Source organism: Schistocerca nitens, chromosome 3 (genome assembly GCF_023898315.1).
Source record: "Schistocerca nitens isolate TAMUIC-IGC-003100 chromosome 3, iqSchNite1.1, whole genome shotgun sequence".
Taxonomy (NCBI): Eukaryota; Metazoa; Arthropoda; class Insecta; order Orthoptera; family Acrididae; genus Schistocerca; species Schistocerca nitens.
The window spans coordinates 852296366-852313254 of NC_064616.1; the positions used below are offsets into that span (position 1 = coordinate 852296366).

Below are 16889 nucleotides of genomic sequence, written 5' to 3' on the forward strand. Positions count from 1 at the left end.
AGCCAGTGATTTTCATACAGAGTGCTACTTGGCGTTACCAATATAAAAATCTAAACAGAAACAGCCTACTTACAACAGTAACTACGAATTTACAGGGACATACAATTCTTCCAATATGATACTTTAGAAACCAAGTTCAATATGAATGTGGAAGGACTGTTAGAATAATGTTGTCCTTGTTCAAGGCATAGGTCAGAAACCATCTGAATATGTCTACTTGTCTCGATTTTCAGTCTAGGAACGCAGTCGTCACATCAGAATGTTCTAACCTAATATAAGACGGAATTCAGATTTTCGCTAAGTGCAAAGACGCTTGTAAACTACTAAACGTTAAAAGTATGCATCGTCTTTTTTTCACTTATTGATAACGATGGTACCATATAAATTTAGAGATGCTAACCACATGTGGTCTTCTATAGCCCACATTTCAATTGTTACATCTCTGGACGCTTTCAAACGCCTCTAGCAGAGATTATCCCGCGGAATTTAGAAATCCAGCGACTTTATGTTCCTGGCGTGCTTCGCATTCGCTACACAATCCTAAATCGGCAAAGGTGAAGGCCTTATGCAGAGCTTCTGAAACGGCACTAATAACCAAGATTCAGTTTGCTGTGGCCACAGAGACAGAGACAGAGAGAGAGAGAGAGAGAGAGAGAGAGACAGAGAGAGAGAGACAGAGAGAGAGAGAGAGAGAGACAGAGAGAGAGAGAGAGAGAGAGAGAGGTGTGGGGGGGGGGAGGACCACACACGATCGTACATGTTGTATCTTGCTCCATTGAGGTACTAAAAAGTAATCTTCGCTTTCTAACAGGTGAGGTCCTCTATCAATACAGCTACCCATCATACACCTATCCATGTCTTTACATCAATTTAACGTTTTGCCTTATTGTTCAATTATTTTTACAATTTGCATTTTCGTGAGTTTTTGAGTTTTCCTCTAATATTACAGCCAACGATAAGCAGACACTGTCATAGGGTCCGACTTTGATGTCATAGAACATTCGTACCATGCCAATGGTCCAGCGTCTGCCCAAAATGTCGTGAAAAAACATCTGTTCTGGACATATTCTCTTATGCTCAGGTGCGAGTTTTAGAAACAATGTCCTTCACACGAAACGTGTTCACAGTTACAAATATGGACAACTGTCAGCTGTGTAACGGAACGACGACAATGAAACTGTGTGCCGAACAGGGACTCTAACCTGGATTTAATGTACACTACTGACCATTAAAATTGTTACACCAAGAAGAAATGCAGATGATAAATGGGTATTCATTGGACAAATATATTATACTAGAACTGACATGTGATTACATTTTCACGCTATTTGGGTGCATAGATCCTGAGAAATCAGTACCCAGAACAACCACCTCTGGCCGTAATAACGGCCTTGATACGCCTGGGCATTGGGTCAAACAGAGCTTGGATGGCGTGTACAGGTACAACTGCCCATACAGCTTCAACACGATAGCACAATTCATCAAGAGTAGTGACTGGCGTATTGTGACGAGCCAGTTCTCGGCCACCATTGACCAGACGTTTTCAATTGGTGAGAGATCTGGAAAATGTCCTGGCCAGGGCAGCAGTCGAACATTTTCTGTATCCAGAAAGGCCCGTACAGGACCTGCAACATGCGGTCGTGTATTATCCTGCTGAAATGTAGGGTTTCGCAGGGATCGAATGAAGGGTAGAGCCACTGTTCAAAGTGCCGTCAATGCGAACAAGAGGTGACAGACGTGTAACCAATGGCACTCCATACCATCAGGCCGGGTGATACGCCAGTATGGCGATGGCGAATACACGCTTCCAGTGTGCATTCACCGCGATGTCGCCAACCACGGATGCGACCATCAGGATGCTGTGAACAGAGCCTGGATTCATCCGAAAATATGACGTTTTGCCATTCGTGCACCCAGGTTCGTCGTTGAGTACACCATCGCAGGCGCTCCTGTCTGTGATGCAGAGTCAAGGGTAACCGCAGCCATGGTCTCCGAGCTGATAGTCCATGCTGCTGCAAACATCGTCGAACCGTTCGTGCATATGGTTGTCGTCTTGCGAACGTCCCCATGTGTTGACTCAGGGATCGAGACGTGGCTGCACGATCCGTTACAGCCATGCGGATAAGATGCCTGTCATCTCGATTGATAGTGATACGAGGTCGTTGGGATCCAGCACGGCGTTCCGTATTACCCTCCCGAACCTACCGATTCCATATCATGCTAACAGTCATTGGATCTCAACCAACGCGTGCAGCAATGTCGCGATACGATAAACCTCAATCGCGATAGGCTACAATCCGACCTTTATCAAAGTCGGAAACGTGATGGTACGCATTTATCCTCCTTACACGAGGCATCACAACGACGTTTCACCAGGCAACGCCGGTCAACTGCTGTTTGTGTATCAGAAATCTGTTGTAAACGTTCCTCGTGTCAGCACGTTGTATGTTTCGCCATCGGCGCCAACCTTGTGTGGTTGCTCTGAAAAGCTAATCATTTGCATATCACAGCATCATCTTCCTGTCGGTTAAATTTCGCGTGTGTAGCACGTCATCTTCGTGGTGTAGCAATTTTAATGGCCAGTAGTGGATTTCATAACGACTGTAGTCACCGCAGTGCCTGTTTCTTTGGACATGAGTGCATGACCGAAGGGACATTTTAGCGTACTTCAGAACAGCACAGGCACACCAACATTGTATTTATACGCCGACAGCGGGCAAGTGACGTTCAATTAAAATGTCTAATCTTTACGGGAATATACGTAATGGATATATGGGTGCTTTTTCATTCAAGCAGCTCCTAATGTGGCCTCACGACTTTGAAGCAGCGGTGATAGTCGGCTACGGAAGCAATCTCAAGCAAAAGGTATCGTATATAGTACAGTGAGGTGACAAATGTCATCTTAGGCGTACTCTTCGTCCAGATTCCGGTCGGTCAGGACCACAAGGGAGGACTGTCGTATTGTGCTGCAACTAAATAGTAACTCCTTCACACCTGCACACCTGCACGAAAAATGGACGCCCTGCAACGTTCTGTGTCGTCTCTCAGCTATGGTTGGAGACAAGCAGCAGCCGAACTAGGTAATTACCGCCCTATGCTTAGGTTTCCGTTAATGCCACAACACAGGCGACTGCGTTTAGAATGGTGTCGTCACCGGGAAGCATCCAATGTTTCTGAATGGCGTCGCATTGAGTTCAGCGATGAATGGCGGTTCTGTACTACCCCGGATAACCATCTTCGGTGAGTATGGTGGCGACCTGGGGAGAGATCCCATCCTTGCAGTATTTTGGGGACGCACAGAGGTGTTACTCTTGACGTCGTGACCGAGCGACCTGGCACAGTGGTTAGCACATTAGACTCGCATTCGGGAAGAAAAAATGGTTCAAATGGCTCTGAGTTCTATGGGACTTAACTTCTAAGGTCATCAGTCCCCTAGAAGTTAGAACTACTTAAACCTAACTAACCTAGGGCCATCACACACATCAATGCCCGAGGCAGGATTCGAACCTGCGACCGTAGCGGTCGGGCGGTTCTAGACTGTAGCGCGTAGAACCACTCGGCCACTCCGGTCGGCCATTCGGGAAGACGATTCAAACCCAAGTCCGGCCATCCTAATTTAGGTTTTCCTTGATTTCCCTAAATCGCTTCAGACGAATGCCAGGATGGTTCCTTTGAAAGGACACGGACGGCTTCCTTCCCCATCCTTCCTTAATCCGATGGGACAGACGACCTCGCTGTTTGGTCCCCTCCCCCAAGCAAACCTACCAACCAACCAACCAACCAACCAACCAACCAACCAACCAACCAACCAAGCTTCGTGGTGTGGTGAGGTGAGCCTTTGGGTACCACTTCAAACACCGCTGTTAGTGTTTGAGGGATCTCTGTCGGCACAGCGGTGTGCTACGAACATCCTCCATCGTCACCTGTCATTCGACAGTATCGTGGAGCCATTTTTCAACAGGAAAATGCTCGTCCATACATGGCGCATGGAACAAAGGATCTTCACATCACTGTTTACGTTGTTTGGACACTACTGAAACAGTTATCATACTCTGATACCAGCACACTGTAGTAACATTATGTACGAAATGATAAGTCTACAAGGCATAGGAAAATAGCATCACAGTTACACGACTAAGAAAAGCGACAGACGTAACCAGTGAGCAACAACGTCAACAAGAAGAACGTTTACTTCACTACCATATCTCCCTAGTTATATTTTTCCGCCCAAATGTTTACTGGATTTTCGTATAGTTTTGACCAGTGCCGTCCCATGTAGGAATTGGGGATAATTTTCTTAAATAGCCTGGTTGGGTTGTTTGTGGGAAGAGACCAAACTGCGAGGTCATCGGTCTCGTCGGACCAGGAAGGACCAGGAAGGACCAGGAAGGAAGTCGGCCGTGCCCTTTCAGAGGAACCATCCTGGCATTTGCCTGGAGCAATTTAGGGAAATCACGGAAAACCTAAATCAGGATGGCCGGACGCGGGATTGAACCATCGTCCTCGCTCGGTTAAATAGCCTGTATATACAGTATGATTCTTTGTAATATGATAGCCCGCGATTATCAGATTCCTTAGGATAAATGAATAGAGAAACATTTGTAAAATACAAGGTCTAAGGTGATTCTAGAGGGAGACTGACATCCTGAAACGAAGTGGTTTCAGATGTGTTATGTAGTGGGAAATTGTAAACCGATAGCGATAAAGCAACGAAAAATGGCGCACAGGTAAACGTTCACAAGACACGTTATCAGACAATACACAGACATCTCATGCATTAAAGAGAGGTACCTATTCTGGAACTGCTTAGAACTTCCTAGCATTAGACTTGAAATAAGTTTACACGACGAGTTAGGAAGCAGAAAGCAAAAGGGCACAAAAATCGTCGCCTTTGTGGTCACCGACAATCCTCACTGTTAAAGCGTAAATCACATTTTGTAGGTAGAAAGCAATGAAACCCAGTTCAATCACTACACCATTTGAACACACGTGAGATATGTATCTGTCAATTCGTCGTTACCCCATATAATGAAACGCTTAGTTCAGAGCCGTCTGCTGTTATGTAAAATATCTTCACAGCGTTAACGGAAACACAACCTCGTCACAACATTATGCAATAGCAAGAAAAGGAAAACTTATGTGATGTTTGAGAATGGTAAATTCTGTTTTCTTAGCCCGTTGCCTGAAGGTAGGGACGTTAGCCAGGTTATCAGTTCACTCGCCATGTACCACAGTAGTGTGGGCTGCCTAACTTGCAGGCAAACACCTGTTCACTTTCCGCGCACGAATAGTGATTCTGAGGCAACTGTGAGGCTTGGGATTTATAATAAAAGAGATCAAAGATTACGATGAGCTAATCAGTTCGAGGATGTGAAGCCTAGTGTATAAGCTTATGAGTTAAGTCTCTGTAACGTCAAGCTCTGTAGTAGCTTATTTTGAAAGCTTTCGCTCGTGTGCCATTTTCGCTGATATTCACGTTTTCCTAGGAGGAGTGATCCATATTCGGGGAAATGACAGGAACGCTCATTGTAAACAAAACAGTTCATATGGAAATATCCTCTATTCCTAAAGGTTTCCGAGATAGACCATGTTAAGTGTACATTTGTTTCTGGGCTAGCGACGGGCACAGATGTGTCTGATAACCCAGCCTCTTTGACGTTTTATTCTAGCCCATCCTATCCCGTTATTTTCAACCTCATTGCGTGGGATGTCTTTCTGTCGTTAAACTGGGCCGTTGGACACGCAGTTGTCCACGGTGTGTTGTGAATGAAATAGTGCGAGGGACTGAGTGTTTATCAGAGAGAAGCATCGGTTAACTGTATTTGGACACTCGCTGGATAAAATGCCACACATAAACATTAATGAAGAATATGCAGGCATACTGTATGTTTAAGGGGTTGGACGAAGATTGAGACGTAGAAACTAAAGGTGAATAAGCGAGATGAGCAGTTTGCTCGTGTTATCGACGCGACTGCCCTCATTAGGGAACGTGCAGAGGCACTCAAACAAGCAACCCATGTTCCTCCAAGAGCACACAAATGCAGAGAAGTTGATGGTGGCATATTCAAACATTTATCATGAATTTTACAACAGCTGTAGTGGATCTTGTAAGATGATGCATGGAGGTGAATGTGATGTGTTCAAAATATTTATTTTTCGATTAATACTTAGTAAAACGCATGTTGTAATGTTTACTATCTGTTGTACCTGTGTGAATCTGATAATGTGCTGATTAATACAGAAAATAAATAACAATGTACAATAAATGTGTTATATCTCGTAAACAGCCGGCCGGTGTGGCCATGCGGTTCTAGGCGCTTCAGTCTGGAACCGCGCGACCGCTACGGTCGCAGGTTCGAATCCTGGGCATGGATGTGTGTGATGGCCTTAGGTTAGTTAGGTTTAAGTAGTTCTAAGTTCTAGGGGACTGATGACCACAGCTGTTAAGTCCCATAGTGCTAAGAGTCATTTATCTCGAAAACATTTCGGAAGGGGCATATGTCCATATGAAATTTCTTAGTTCACATGATCGTTCCTGTCATATCCCAGAACATTGACCAATCCTCCTGAGACACCTTGTACAGCTGGTAGCACCATCTTAGACCGCCTAGCTCCCTCAAAAATCGCTATAGTCCTTTACTGAATGTAGGTTTTTCCTGTTTATTTAGAATCTGCTCATTGTGGGTTAGCACTTAATAATAAAGGAACATCCTGTGTACTGCATCGGAGCTCCAACAATCCGGTGACCTTCGTCGGTTGAGCTTCTGCACAGATCAAAATGGCTCTGAGCACTATGGGACCCAACTTCTGAGGTCATTAGTCCCCTAGAACTTAGAACTAGTTAAACCTAACTAACCTAAGGACATCACACACATCCATGCCCGAGGCAGGATTCGAACCTGCGACCGTAGCGGTCTCGCGGTTCCAGACTGCAGCGCCTAGAACCGCACGGCCGCTTCGGCCGGCTGCACAGCTCACCTGAAACGCATCCAATATCCTTGGTTCATATAAAAAAAATTATGTCAATGTAGTCTAAATACTACAAACATTCACATTATCCTCTAAAAATTATTATTGCCGTTAGGACATGCGATAAGAATCCACAAACACTCTCGTCATGATTTATAAACTAGTTATATCGATATTGAACACGGAAACCATGCATGACGCACATTTTATTGACATATTTTATACCATATTGATAATGTTCAATATGCGTATTACTGGAGTTTATACATCATGACGAAGCTATTTGTCGATTCGTATCACATCCGAAGATGACAATAATATTCTGAAATCGGGACTGGAAATATTCGTAGTAATTAGGTGAGCTTCATATAATACTTTGTTATAGGAGCATTTATAAGCTCGCACATTTCATCTACATCTATATCATAATCCGCAAGCAACCTAATGGTGTGTGACGGAGGGTACTTTTTGTACCACCAGTCCCGCCCTCCAAACCTGTTCCACTCGCGAATAGCGCGTGTGAGGAATGATTGTCGGTAAGTCCCTGTATTGGTTCTAATTTCTCGAATTTTCTCCTCGTGGCCAGTACGCGAGACGTGTGTGATGGGAAGTAATATGTAGCCCGACTCTTCCCGAAAAGTGCTCTCTCGAAGTTTCAATAGTAAATCTCTTCATGATGCACGGCGCCTCTTGTAACGTCTGTTGAGCTTCTCCGTAACGCTCTCGCAACGACTTAACGAACTCTTGACGAAACGCGTCGCTCTTCGTTGGATCTCTCTATCTCTTCTAGCAGTCCTACCTTGTAGGGATCCCATGTAGATGAACAATACTCAGGCAACGGTCAAATAAGGGCCTTATAAGCCACTTCCTTGTTGGATGAGTTTTATTTCTTTAAGATTCTTCCTATGAATCTGAGTCCGGCATCTGCTTTTCCCGCTATTTGTTTTACATGGTCGTTCCACTTAAGGTCGTTCTGGGTAGTTACTCCTAGATATTTTACGGTAGATACTGTTTCCAGCAGTTTGTCATCAATAATGTAGCTGTACAATAGTAGACTTCTTTTCCTATATATGCGCAATATGCTACATTTATTTACGTTCAAGGTCAACTGCCAGAGCCTGCAACATTCATCAATTCTCTGGAGGTCATTCTTCAAATCGTTACTAGCGTCTGGTATTGCTACTTTGTTATGGACAACCGCACCATCAGCGAACAGCCTTAAAGAGCATTCGACACTTTCTACTACATCATTTATATATATTGTAAACAGCATCGGTCGTATCACACTTCCTTGGGGTACTCAGAAAATTACCTTTTCATCTGACGATTTTGTCCCGTTAACAGCGATGTGTTGAGCTCTGTCTCCAAGGAAGTCTTGAATCCAGTCGCAAACCTTCTCCGGTACTCAATAAGCTCGTCTTTTTTTATTAAACAGCAATGCGGGACGGTCTCACATGCCTTCCTGAAGTCAAGCAACACGGCATCAACCTGAGCGCCGTTGTCTACGGCGCTGCAGATCTCATGGAGGAACAGAGTGAGCTGAGTTTCGCAAGATCTCTGCTTGCGGAATCCATGTTGATTTTTATTGAGGGGATTTTCATTCTCCAAAAACGACATATTTCGAATACATTGCAAATGACATTTAAGTGATCATCGAACCACTTTCACAATTCTCCATTATTTCAATCTTGTATAGCGTGCGGAAAGAATGAACACCTATATCTTTCCGTACGAGCTCTTATTTCCCATACTTTATCGTGGTGATCGTTCCTCCCTATGTAGGTCGGTGTCAACAAAATATTTTCGCATTCGGAGGAGAAAGTTGGTGATTGGAATTTCGTGAGAAGATTCCGTCGCAACGAAAAACGCCTTTCTTTTAATGATTTCCAGCCCAAATCCCGTATCATTTCTGTGACACCCTCTCCCACACCTGCAGCAGTATTCTAAAAAGAGGACGGACAAGCGTAGTGTAGGCAGTCTCCTTACAAGGGAACCTCCCCATCGCACCCCCCTCAGAGTTAGTTATAAGTTGGCACAGTGGATAGGCCTTGAAAAACTGAACACAGATCAATCGAGAAAACAGGAAGAAGTTATGTGGAACTATGAAAAAATAAGCAAAATATACAAACTGAGTAGTCAATGGTAAAGATAGGCAACATAAAGGATAACGTGAGCGCAGGAGCGCCGTGGTCCCGTGGTCAGCGTGAGCAGCTGCGAAACGAGAGGTCCTTGGTTCAAGTCCTTCCTCGAGTGAAAAGTTTCATTTTTTTATTTTCAGACAATTATTATCTGTCCGTCCGTCCGTCCGATGCGAGGTAATTGCACTGTAGTATGGGGACGCTAGACCTAAACAAACATCGAAACACACGTCAGTCGACTACAGCGCACGGAAGAGAGAGTATTCCTGCTAACGAGGCTCCCTGGCTGGCAGTTGACTGTTCGCTACTTTGGACGAGAGTGCATTAAATACGTGAGATGTATTCCGTGGGCAATATGAATCCAGCAAATACTGTCCGTGAAAATAAAGAAATAAACGGACAGATAATAATTGTCTGAAAATAAAAAATTAAACTTTTCACTCGAAGGAGGACTTGAACCAAGGACCTCTCATTTCGCAGCTGCTCACGTTAACCACGGGACCACGGCGCTCCTACGCTCACATTATCCTTTATGTTGCCTATCTTGCCCACGGACTACTCAGTTTGTATATTTTGCTTATTTTTTCATAGTTCCACACAATTTCTTCCTGTTTTCTCGATTGATCTGTCTTCAGTTTTCCAAGGCCTATCCACTGGCCAACTTATAACTAAATCTGAGGGGGGTGCGATGGGGAGGTTCCCTTGTTAGTAGGTCTGTCACATTTTCTAAGTGTCCTGCCCATAAAACGCAGCCTTTGGTTAGCCTTCCCCACAGCATTTTCGATGTGCTCTTTCCTGCACTTTCTTCCAGTCGCTAGATACCCATCGTTGCTCAAGCGATCTACGATAAATTACAGTTAGAAAGGAAGCAAGTTCTTACTCATAATCTTTGTAGAATGTTATAGGTATCCCATCTAGTCCTGACGCTTTTCCACTACTAACCGATTGTAGCTGTTGTTCTATTCCGCGTTCGGCTATCTCAGTATCCGCCCTTCGGCGTTCATCCGTTCTGATTTTGTAAGATACTCATTTGTGTTAGCTTCTTTTAACGCTCCGTTCCTTCGAGGGGCGTTCAATAAGCAATACAATACATTTTTTTCTCGGCCAATTTCAGTTGAAAAAGGAAAAAAAAGGAAGGCAGAATTTGTTGTGGGACATCGTAGAATATTCCCGCTTCAGACCCAACAGTTTCAAGAAGTTCCAATAGGTGGGAGAGCTATACGTATCTTTCAAAATGGCGTCTGTAACGGAGATGCGTTCCAGGCACAGAGCTGTCGTCGATTTTCAAAAAAAATGGTTCAAATGGTTCTGAGCACTATGGGACTCAACTGCTGAGGTCATTAGTCCCCTAGAACTTAGAACTAGTTAAACCTAACTAACCTAATGACATCACAAACATCCATGCCCGAGGCAGGATTCGAACCTGCGACCGTAGCGGTCTCGCGGTTCCAGGCTGCAGCGCCTTTAACCGCACGGCCACTTCGGCCGGCGTCGATTTTCTTTTGGCGAAAAACCAGAGTATCGCAGATATTCGTAGGGGCTTGCAGAATGTCTACGGAGAACTGGCAGTGAACAAAAGCTCGGCGAGTCGTTGGGAGAGGCGTTTTCCACCATCGGAACAAGGTCACGCAGACTTTTCCGATATCTCGCGTGCCAGCCAACCGCACACATATGTGACTATGGGAATGTTGGAACATGCAGACACTCTCAATCGAGGTGATCGACGGATCAAAATAAAACACAAAGCCCCTCGCAAATCTGTGCATCCGAGAGGAGCTCACAAAACGTCATTGGACTGTTCTCCCTCATCCACCCTACAGTCTCGATGATGCACCTTTCGCATTCCATCTGTTTGGCCCAAGGGAGGATGTACTCTGCGGAACGCTGTCAGCGGATGATTGGGAGGTTACTGATGCAGCAAGACGTCGGCTCAGACGTTGACCAGTACAGTGGTAACATGCGGGCATACAGGCTCTTCCAGTAAGGTGGCGTAAGGCCATAGAATTGAATGTAGATTATGCTGAAAATAGGGTTTTGTAGTCAAAAGACTGATGAATAATAAGATGTATTGTAACCCTGAATAAAACCAACCTGCTATTAAAAAAAAAAAAACTGCTCCATTACTCAATAACGGCCCTCGTAGGAATTCATTATTTTGTTTTATTTTGTTGTGGCCATGTGCACCCTCACTACCACTCGAAATACTGAAATTTCTGCCTTGTCAGTGTACACTACTGGCCATTAAAATCGCTACACCACGAAGATGACGTGCTACAGACGCGAAATTTAACCGACAGGAAGAAGATGCTGTGATATGCAAATGATTAGCTTTTCAGAGCATTCACACAAGGTTGGCGCCGGTGGCGACACCTACAACGTGCTGACATGAGGAAAGTTTCCAACCGATTTCTCATACACAAACAGCAGTTGAGCGGCGTTGCCTGGTGAAACGTTGTCGTGATGCCTCGTTTAAGGAGGAGAAAAGCGTACCATCACGTTTCCGACTTTGATAAAGGTCGGAATGTAGTGTATCGCGATTGCGGTTTATCGTATCGCGACATTGCTGCCCCCGTTGTCCGGGATCCAATGACTGTTCAGGAGGGTAATACGGAACGCCGTGCTGGATCCCAACGGCCTAGTATCACTAGCAGTCGAGATGAGTGGCATCTTATCCGCATGGCTGTAACGGATCGCGCAGTCACGTCTCGATTGCTGAGTCAACAGATAGGGACTTTTGCAAGACAACAACCATCTGCACGAACACTTCGACGACGTTTGCACCAGCATGGACTATCAGCTCTGAGACCATGGCTGCGGTTATCCTTGACGCTGCAACACAGACAGCAGCGCCTGCGATAGTGTACTCAACGACGAACCTGGGTACACGAATGGCAAAACGTCATTTTTTAGGATGAATCCAGGCTCTGTTTACAGCATCCTGATGGTCGCATCCGTGTTTGGCGACATCGCGATGAACGCACATTGGAAGCGTGTATTCGTCATCGCCATACTGGCGTATCACCCGGCGTGATGATATGGGGTACCATTTGTTACACGTCTCGGTCATCTCTTGTTCGCATTGACGGCACTTTGAACAGTGAACGTTACATTTCAGATGTGTTACGACCCGTGGCTCTACCCTTCATTCGATCCCTGCGGAACCCTACATTTCAGCAGGATAATGCACGACCGCATGTTACAGGTCCTGTACGGGCCTTTCTGGATACAGAAAATGTTAGACTGCTGCCCTGACCAGCACATGCTCCAGATTTCTCACCAATTGAAAACGTCTGGTCAATGGTGGCCGAGCAACTGGCTCGTCAGAATACGCCAGTCACTACTCTCGATGAACTGTGGTATCGTGTTGAAGCTGTATGGGCAGCTGTACCTGTACACGCCATCCAAGCTGTCTTTGACTCAATGCCCAGGCGTATGAAGGCCGTTATTACGGCCAGAGGTGGTTGTTCTGGGTACTGATTTCTCAGGATCTATGCACCCAAATTGTGTGAAAATGTGATTACATGTCAGTTCTAGTGTAATATTTTTGTCCAATGAATATCTGTTTATCATCTGCATTTCTTCTTGGTGTAGCAACTTTAATGGCCAGTAGTGTAATAAACCCTTTCTTGAGAAAATTTTAGCTTACCTTTTTACACATTTACTAATCTTCTAGCGTCTCCAACCATCCATAAAACAAGTTTTCCTTTCGTAGTTTTGTCACGTGAGGTAAAACAAGAACAATAGAGGCAAGTAAGTAACTTTCGTCAGACGCACAAAACAAGGTTTTGTTTTTTGTTTATCCTTTATGTATGTGTTGCTCATACACAGCACAAACGAGTAAACAGCTCAGGACAAATAAGTAGCACAAACAACATTCCACGTCATTGTTGCAAATTTAGTATGCTAACTGCAAGGTTTTGGCTTCTCTGATAGTGTGTTTCTTGAAGTTTGGCCCGCGGATAGACTAGTCCATTACCTTGCGAGCGCGCATACGTGGCAGCAATAATTATTTTTTCGGTATTTCGGCTATTAACGGTACAGTCATCATCTAGGTGAGACGGTGACTGAATTGAAACGGCTTGATACAGTGATATATTTGATGTCGAACAACAGTTTCAAATATTGAAATTTATTCCTGAAACTCAAGTTAACTGTAATAGCTATAGACATACTATCTAAAGTGACATATGAAAATTTGTGATGGACCTGGACTTGAACTTGGACTTTGCGCTTCTCGCGAACGATCGCTTTACCATTTAGGCTGGACTGTGCCGTGACATTTAGGAAGCACCGCCTAAATACAAAACATAAAGTCTCCGACCGCAATAAAATCATCCGAATGCTCACAATAGCGGATGGGGTGCTCAAACGAAAGTACTCAGAACATCGCCACTTGCATTATGTTACTCTGCCGCTAAATACGTCTGCCCTGTTTGGTACAGTTCTGTACATGCTAGGCATGTGGATGTTGCCCTCAGCGAGACGTGTAGAATAACATCAGGATGCCTGAGAGCAACGCTTACCTTGGCGGGGACAGCCCCACCAGATATGAGGCGGGAAGTTGCCGCGAACACAGAGAGAAGCAAAGCGGAACTAAACGCTGCTCACCCGCTGCATGGACACCAACCTCCCCCAAGCTGGCTCATATCTAGGAAGAGCATCTAAAAATTTCCGTCAAAGACAGTACATCACTATCAATGGCATGACAAAACTTGTAGACAACCAGAAAGGCAGATATCGCATCATGGATTAAACCTTCGGAGGCTCTGCCCCCAGGTGAAACCTGCAATGGGAAACGTGTAAGTCCCTCAACAGGCTAAGAAGTGGTGTCGGTAGAACAAAGCATAATATAGCCGAATGGAACTATCTTGGGGACCCATCAACTGCACGCGAATATGGAGCTGAACAAACCACCAAGCACCTGTACAACTGTCCTCAGTACCCAGTTTCCTGCACGCTGTAGGAAGCGCTGTGAGCCAGGGACAATGCCGTCGAAGTCGCTAATTTTTGGTCTGATTACATTCATTTTTTGTAATCTGTTCATATATAACTATTATTATACGGCTCTATTTGCTTCACATTGTATCTATAATTCCTTTGTATGTATTAATTTTATTTATTAGTCTCCTTTCTCCTTTTCTCTAATTTTCATGCATAGCTTTTGACACGAATTAAAAAAAAAAAAAAAAAAAAAAGAACTTAGGCTATACGAACACGCTCCCCGGTACTATTCAAACTTCCATATGTCACACATATCTATTTCTTCTTACATATTATTAATACCGCATATCTCGTGATTTTCGTGCAAGTTTCGGAATGAAAGCAACGAGAATTCAAATTTTTCATTTGTCGCTTTAGGTAGTACATCTATGCCTATTACAATTAAATCGAATTTCAGGAATAAATTACAGTGATACACTGCCAAGTAAATGCATGCGAGTCAGAGATAAGACAGCCGGCGCAAGAGTGTCACTCATAGAAAAACTTAGTGTATCTCAGAATAAAATATTGCAAGCGCTAAGTCAGCAAATACACAGTGCTTATGAAATTTGTGTTTCATTATTTAAATGGATGACACGTGTTGGAATGCCAGGCAGCGAACACTCAGAACAATAATTCCTCTGAGAGTGCAGACGTGAAATTATTAGTTTCCACGTTTTGTCGACTTGAAAAACCCGCATTTCGGTTGAACAGGTTGTCCGATATACACAGCTTCCTTGACCAGTGGGTAATAACTGGATAAAGCTGTCGTCAGTATCGCGACTTTCCCGTAATCCGTGGAATGACCAGTCGAGATACAATGTTCCAGCCACTGCACATTAGCAGCCGAAATGTAAGTAAAATAAGTACTGCTGACCCGGATGCACGAGCAAAAGATGGCGGGATCATCACTGCTGACGCTGTACTGAAATGAAGGCTACTGACCTGTGGTGGGTGTGGGCGTGTGCGTGGGCGTGTCGCGGGCGCGCGCGCGACTTGGAGGCGCGTGGCGCGCGCCCATCCCGAGACTCGACCAGCTCCTCAAAGGTGGCGTACATCTGCCATATCTGGCGCGTGAAGTCGTCCCCTTGCACCGACAGCTCCGCCTGCAACATCGTAAACATACGCTCAGCACCTCGCACGTGCCTGCCAGCAGTTCCGGCAGTGCTGCCACCAGAAGTATAGCTATCACACCCGACGGACAAGAATTAACTGGTGAAATTGTAAACGATGTTTTTCAGAAAATCATTAAATGGTTCTCTGCAAATGGGCTCTCATTAAACTTTGACAAAACACAGTATATACAGTTCCACACAGTAAATGGAATGACCCCATTAATAAATATATACTTCGATCAGAAATCGGTAGCTAAGGTAGAATATTCAAAATTTCTAGGTGTATGCATTGATGAGGGGTTGAACTGGAAAAAACACACTGAGGATCTGCTGAAACGTTTGAGTTCAGCTACTTATGCTATTAGGGTCATTGCAAATTTTGGCGATATACATCTGAGTAAATTAGCTTACCACGCCTATTTTTCACTCTCTGCTTTCGTATGGCATCATATTCTGGGGTAACTCATCATTGAGTAAAAGAGTGTTCATTGCACAAAAGCGTGTAATCAGAATAATTGCTGGAGCTCATCGAAGATCATCCTGCAGACACTTATTTAAAGAGCTACAAATCTTCACTGCAGCCTCACAATATATATATATATATATATATATATATATATTTTCACTTATGAAATTTGTTATTAACAATCCGAACGAATTCAAAAGTAATAGCAGTGTACATGGCTACAACACTAGGAGAAAGGATGATCTTCACTACTCAAGGTTAAATCTAACTTTGGCACAGAATGGGGTAAATTATGCTGCCAAAAGTGTCTTTGGTCACTTACCTAATAGCATCAAAAGTCTGACAGATAGCCATATAGCATTTAAAAGGATATTAAAAGGAGATTAAAAGAATTTCTTAATGGAAACTCCTTCTAACCATTAGATGAATTTTTGGATATAGTAAGTGAGTAATTTCCCCAAAAAAAAAAAAAATTGAAAATATTGAGTGTCATGTAATATTTTGTCTAATGTAATATCTTGTATAGACACCTTTTATAACCTGACACGTTCCACATCATTACGAAGTGTCGTATTCATGATCTATGGAACAAGTTCTAATCTAATCTAAGAAGGGTAAAGTTCTCTATGACAGACAGCAGATGGGCAATATGAATAGCACATAAAACACAACACTGAAAAACAGGTGTGACTTACATTATAGAAAGAAACAATCTGATTTAGAGAGCTTCACGAGGTTATTCCTGTCCTTCAATTAACATTTAGCGAGGTTCTCATGCGCTGCAACAACACTATCCACCCAGGGTTTGTATTCATTGGGAAGTGCCGAAGAGACATACCTCGATGTTAGTTACTCAAAATGGTTCTAAGCACCATGGGACTTAACGTCTGAGGTCATCAGTCCCCTAGACTTAGAACTACTTAAACCTAACTAACCTAAGGACATCACACACATCCATGCCCAAGGCAGGATTCGAACCTGCGACCGCAGCAGCAGCGCTGTTCCTGACTGAAGCGCCTAGAACCGCTCGGCCACAGCGGCCGGTCTGTTAGTTACTATTTATTAATTGCTAAATGCGCTCTAGCATCTCGAGTAAAGCGTCTCTGCGTATCACTGTTTTGCTTTGTCTGCTGGCGCTTGCTAGTAACTTGACCTTCATCTATCTATTCCGACAATCCCTACCAAAGACTGACCTTCCAGCAGCTGAAGTGTGGTGTCTGT

General features: G+C 44.1%; 1 protein-coding gene across 1 annotated transcript in view; it reads right to left on the reverse strand.

Annotated features, from left to right (window-relative positions):
- The window catches only part of LOC126249449 (uncharacterized), a 573122-nt gene that overhangs the window by 226663 nt on the left and 329570 nt on the right, over positions 1–16889 (reverse strand). The window contains exon 2 of the mRNA XM_049951102.1: positions 15033–15193. Coding sequence (XP_049807059.1) covers positions 15033–15193 — 161 coding nt within the window. The remainder of the gene's footprint in view (positions 1–15032; positions 15194–16889) is intronic.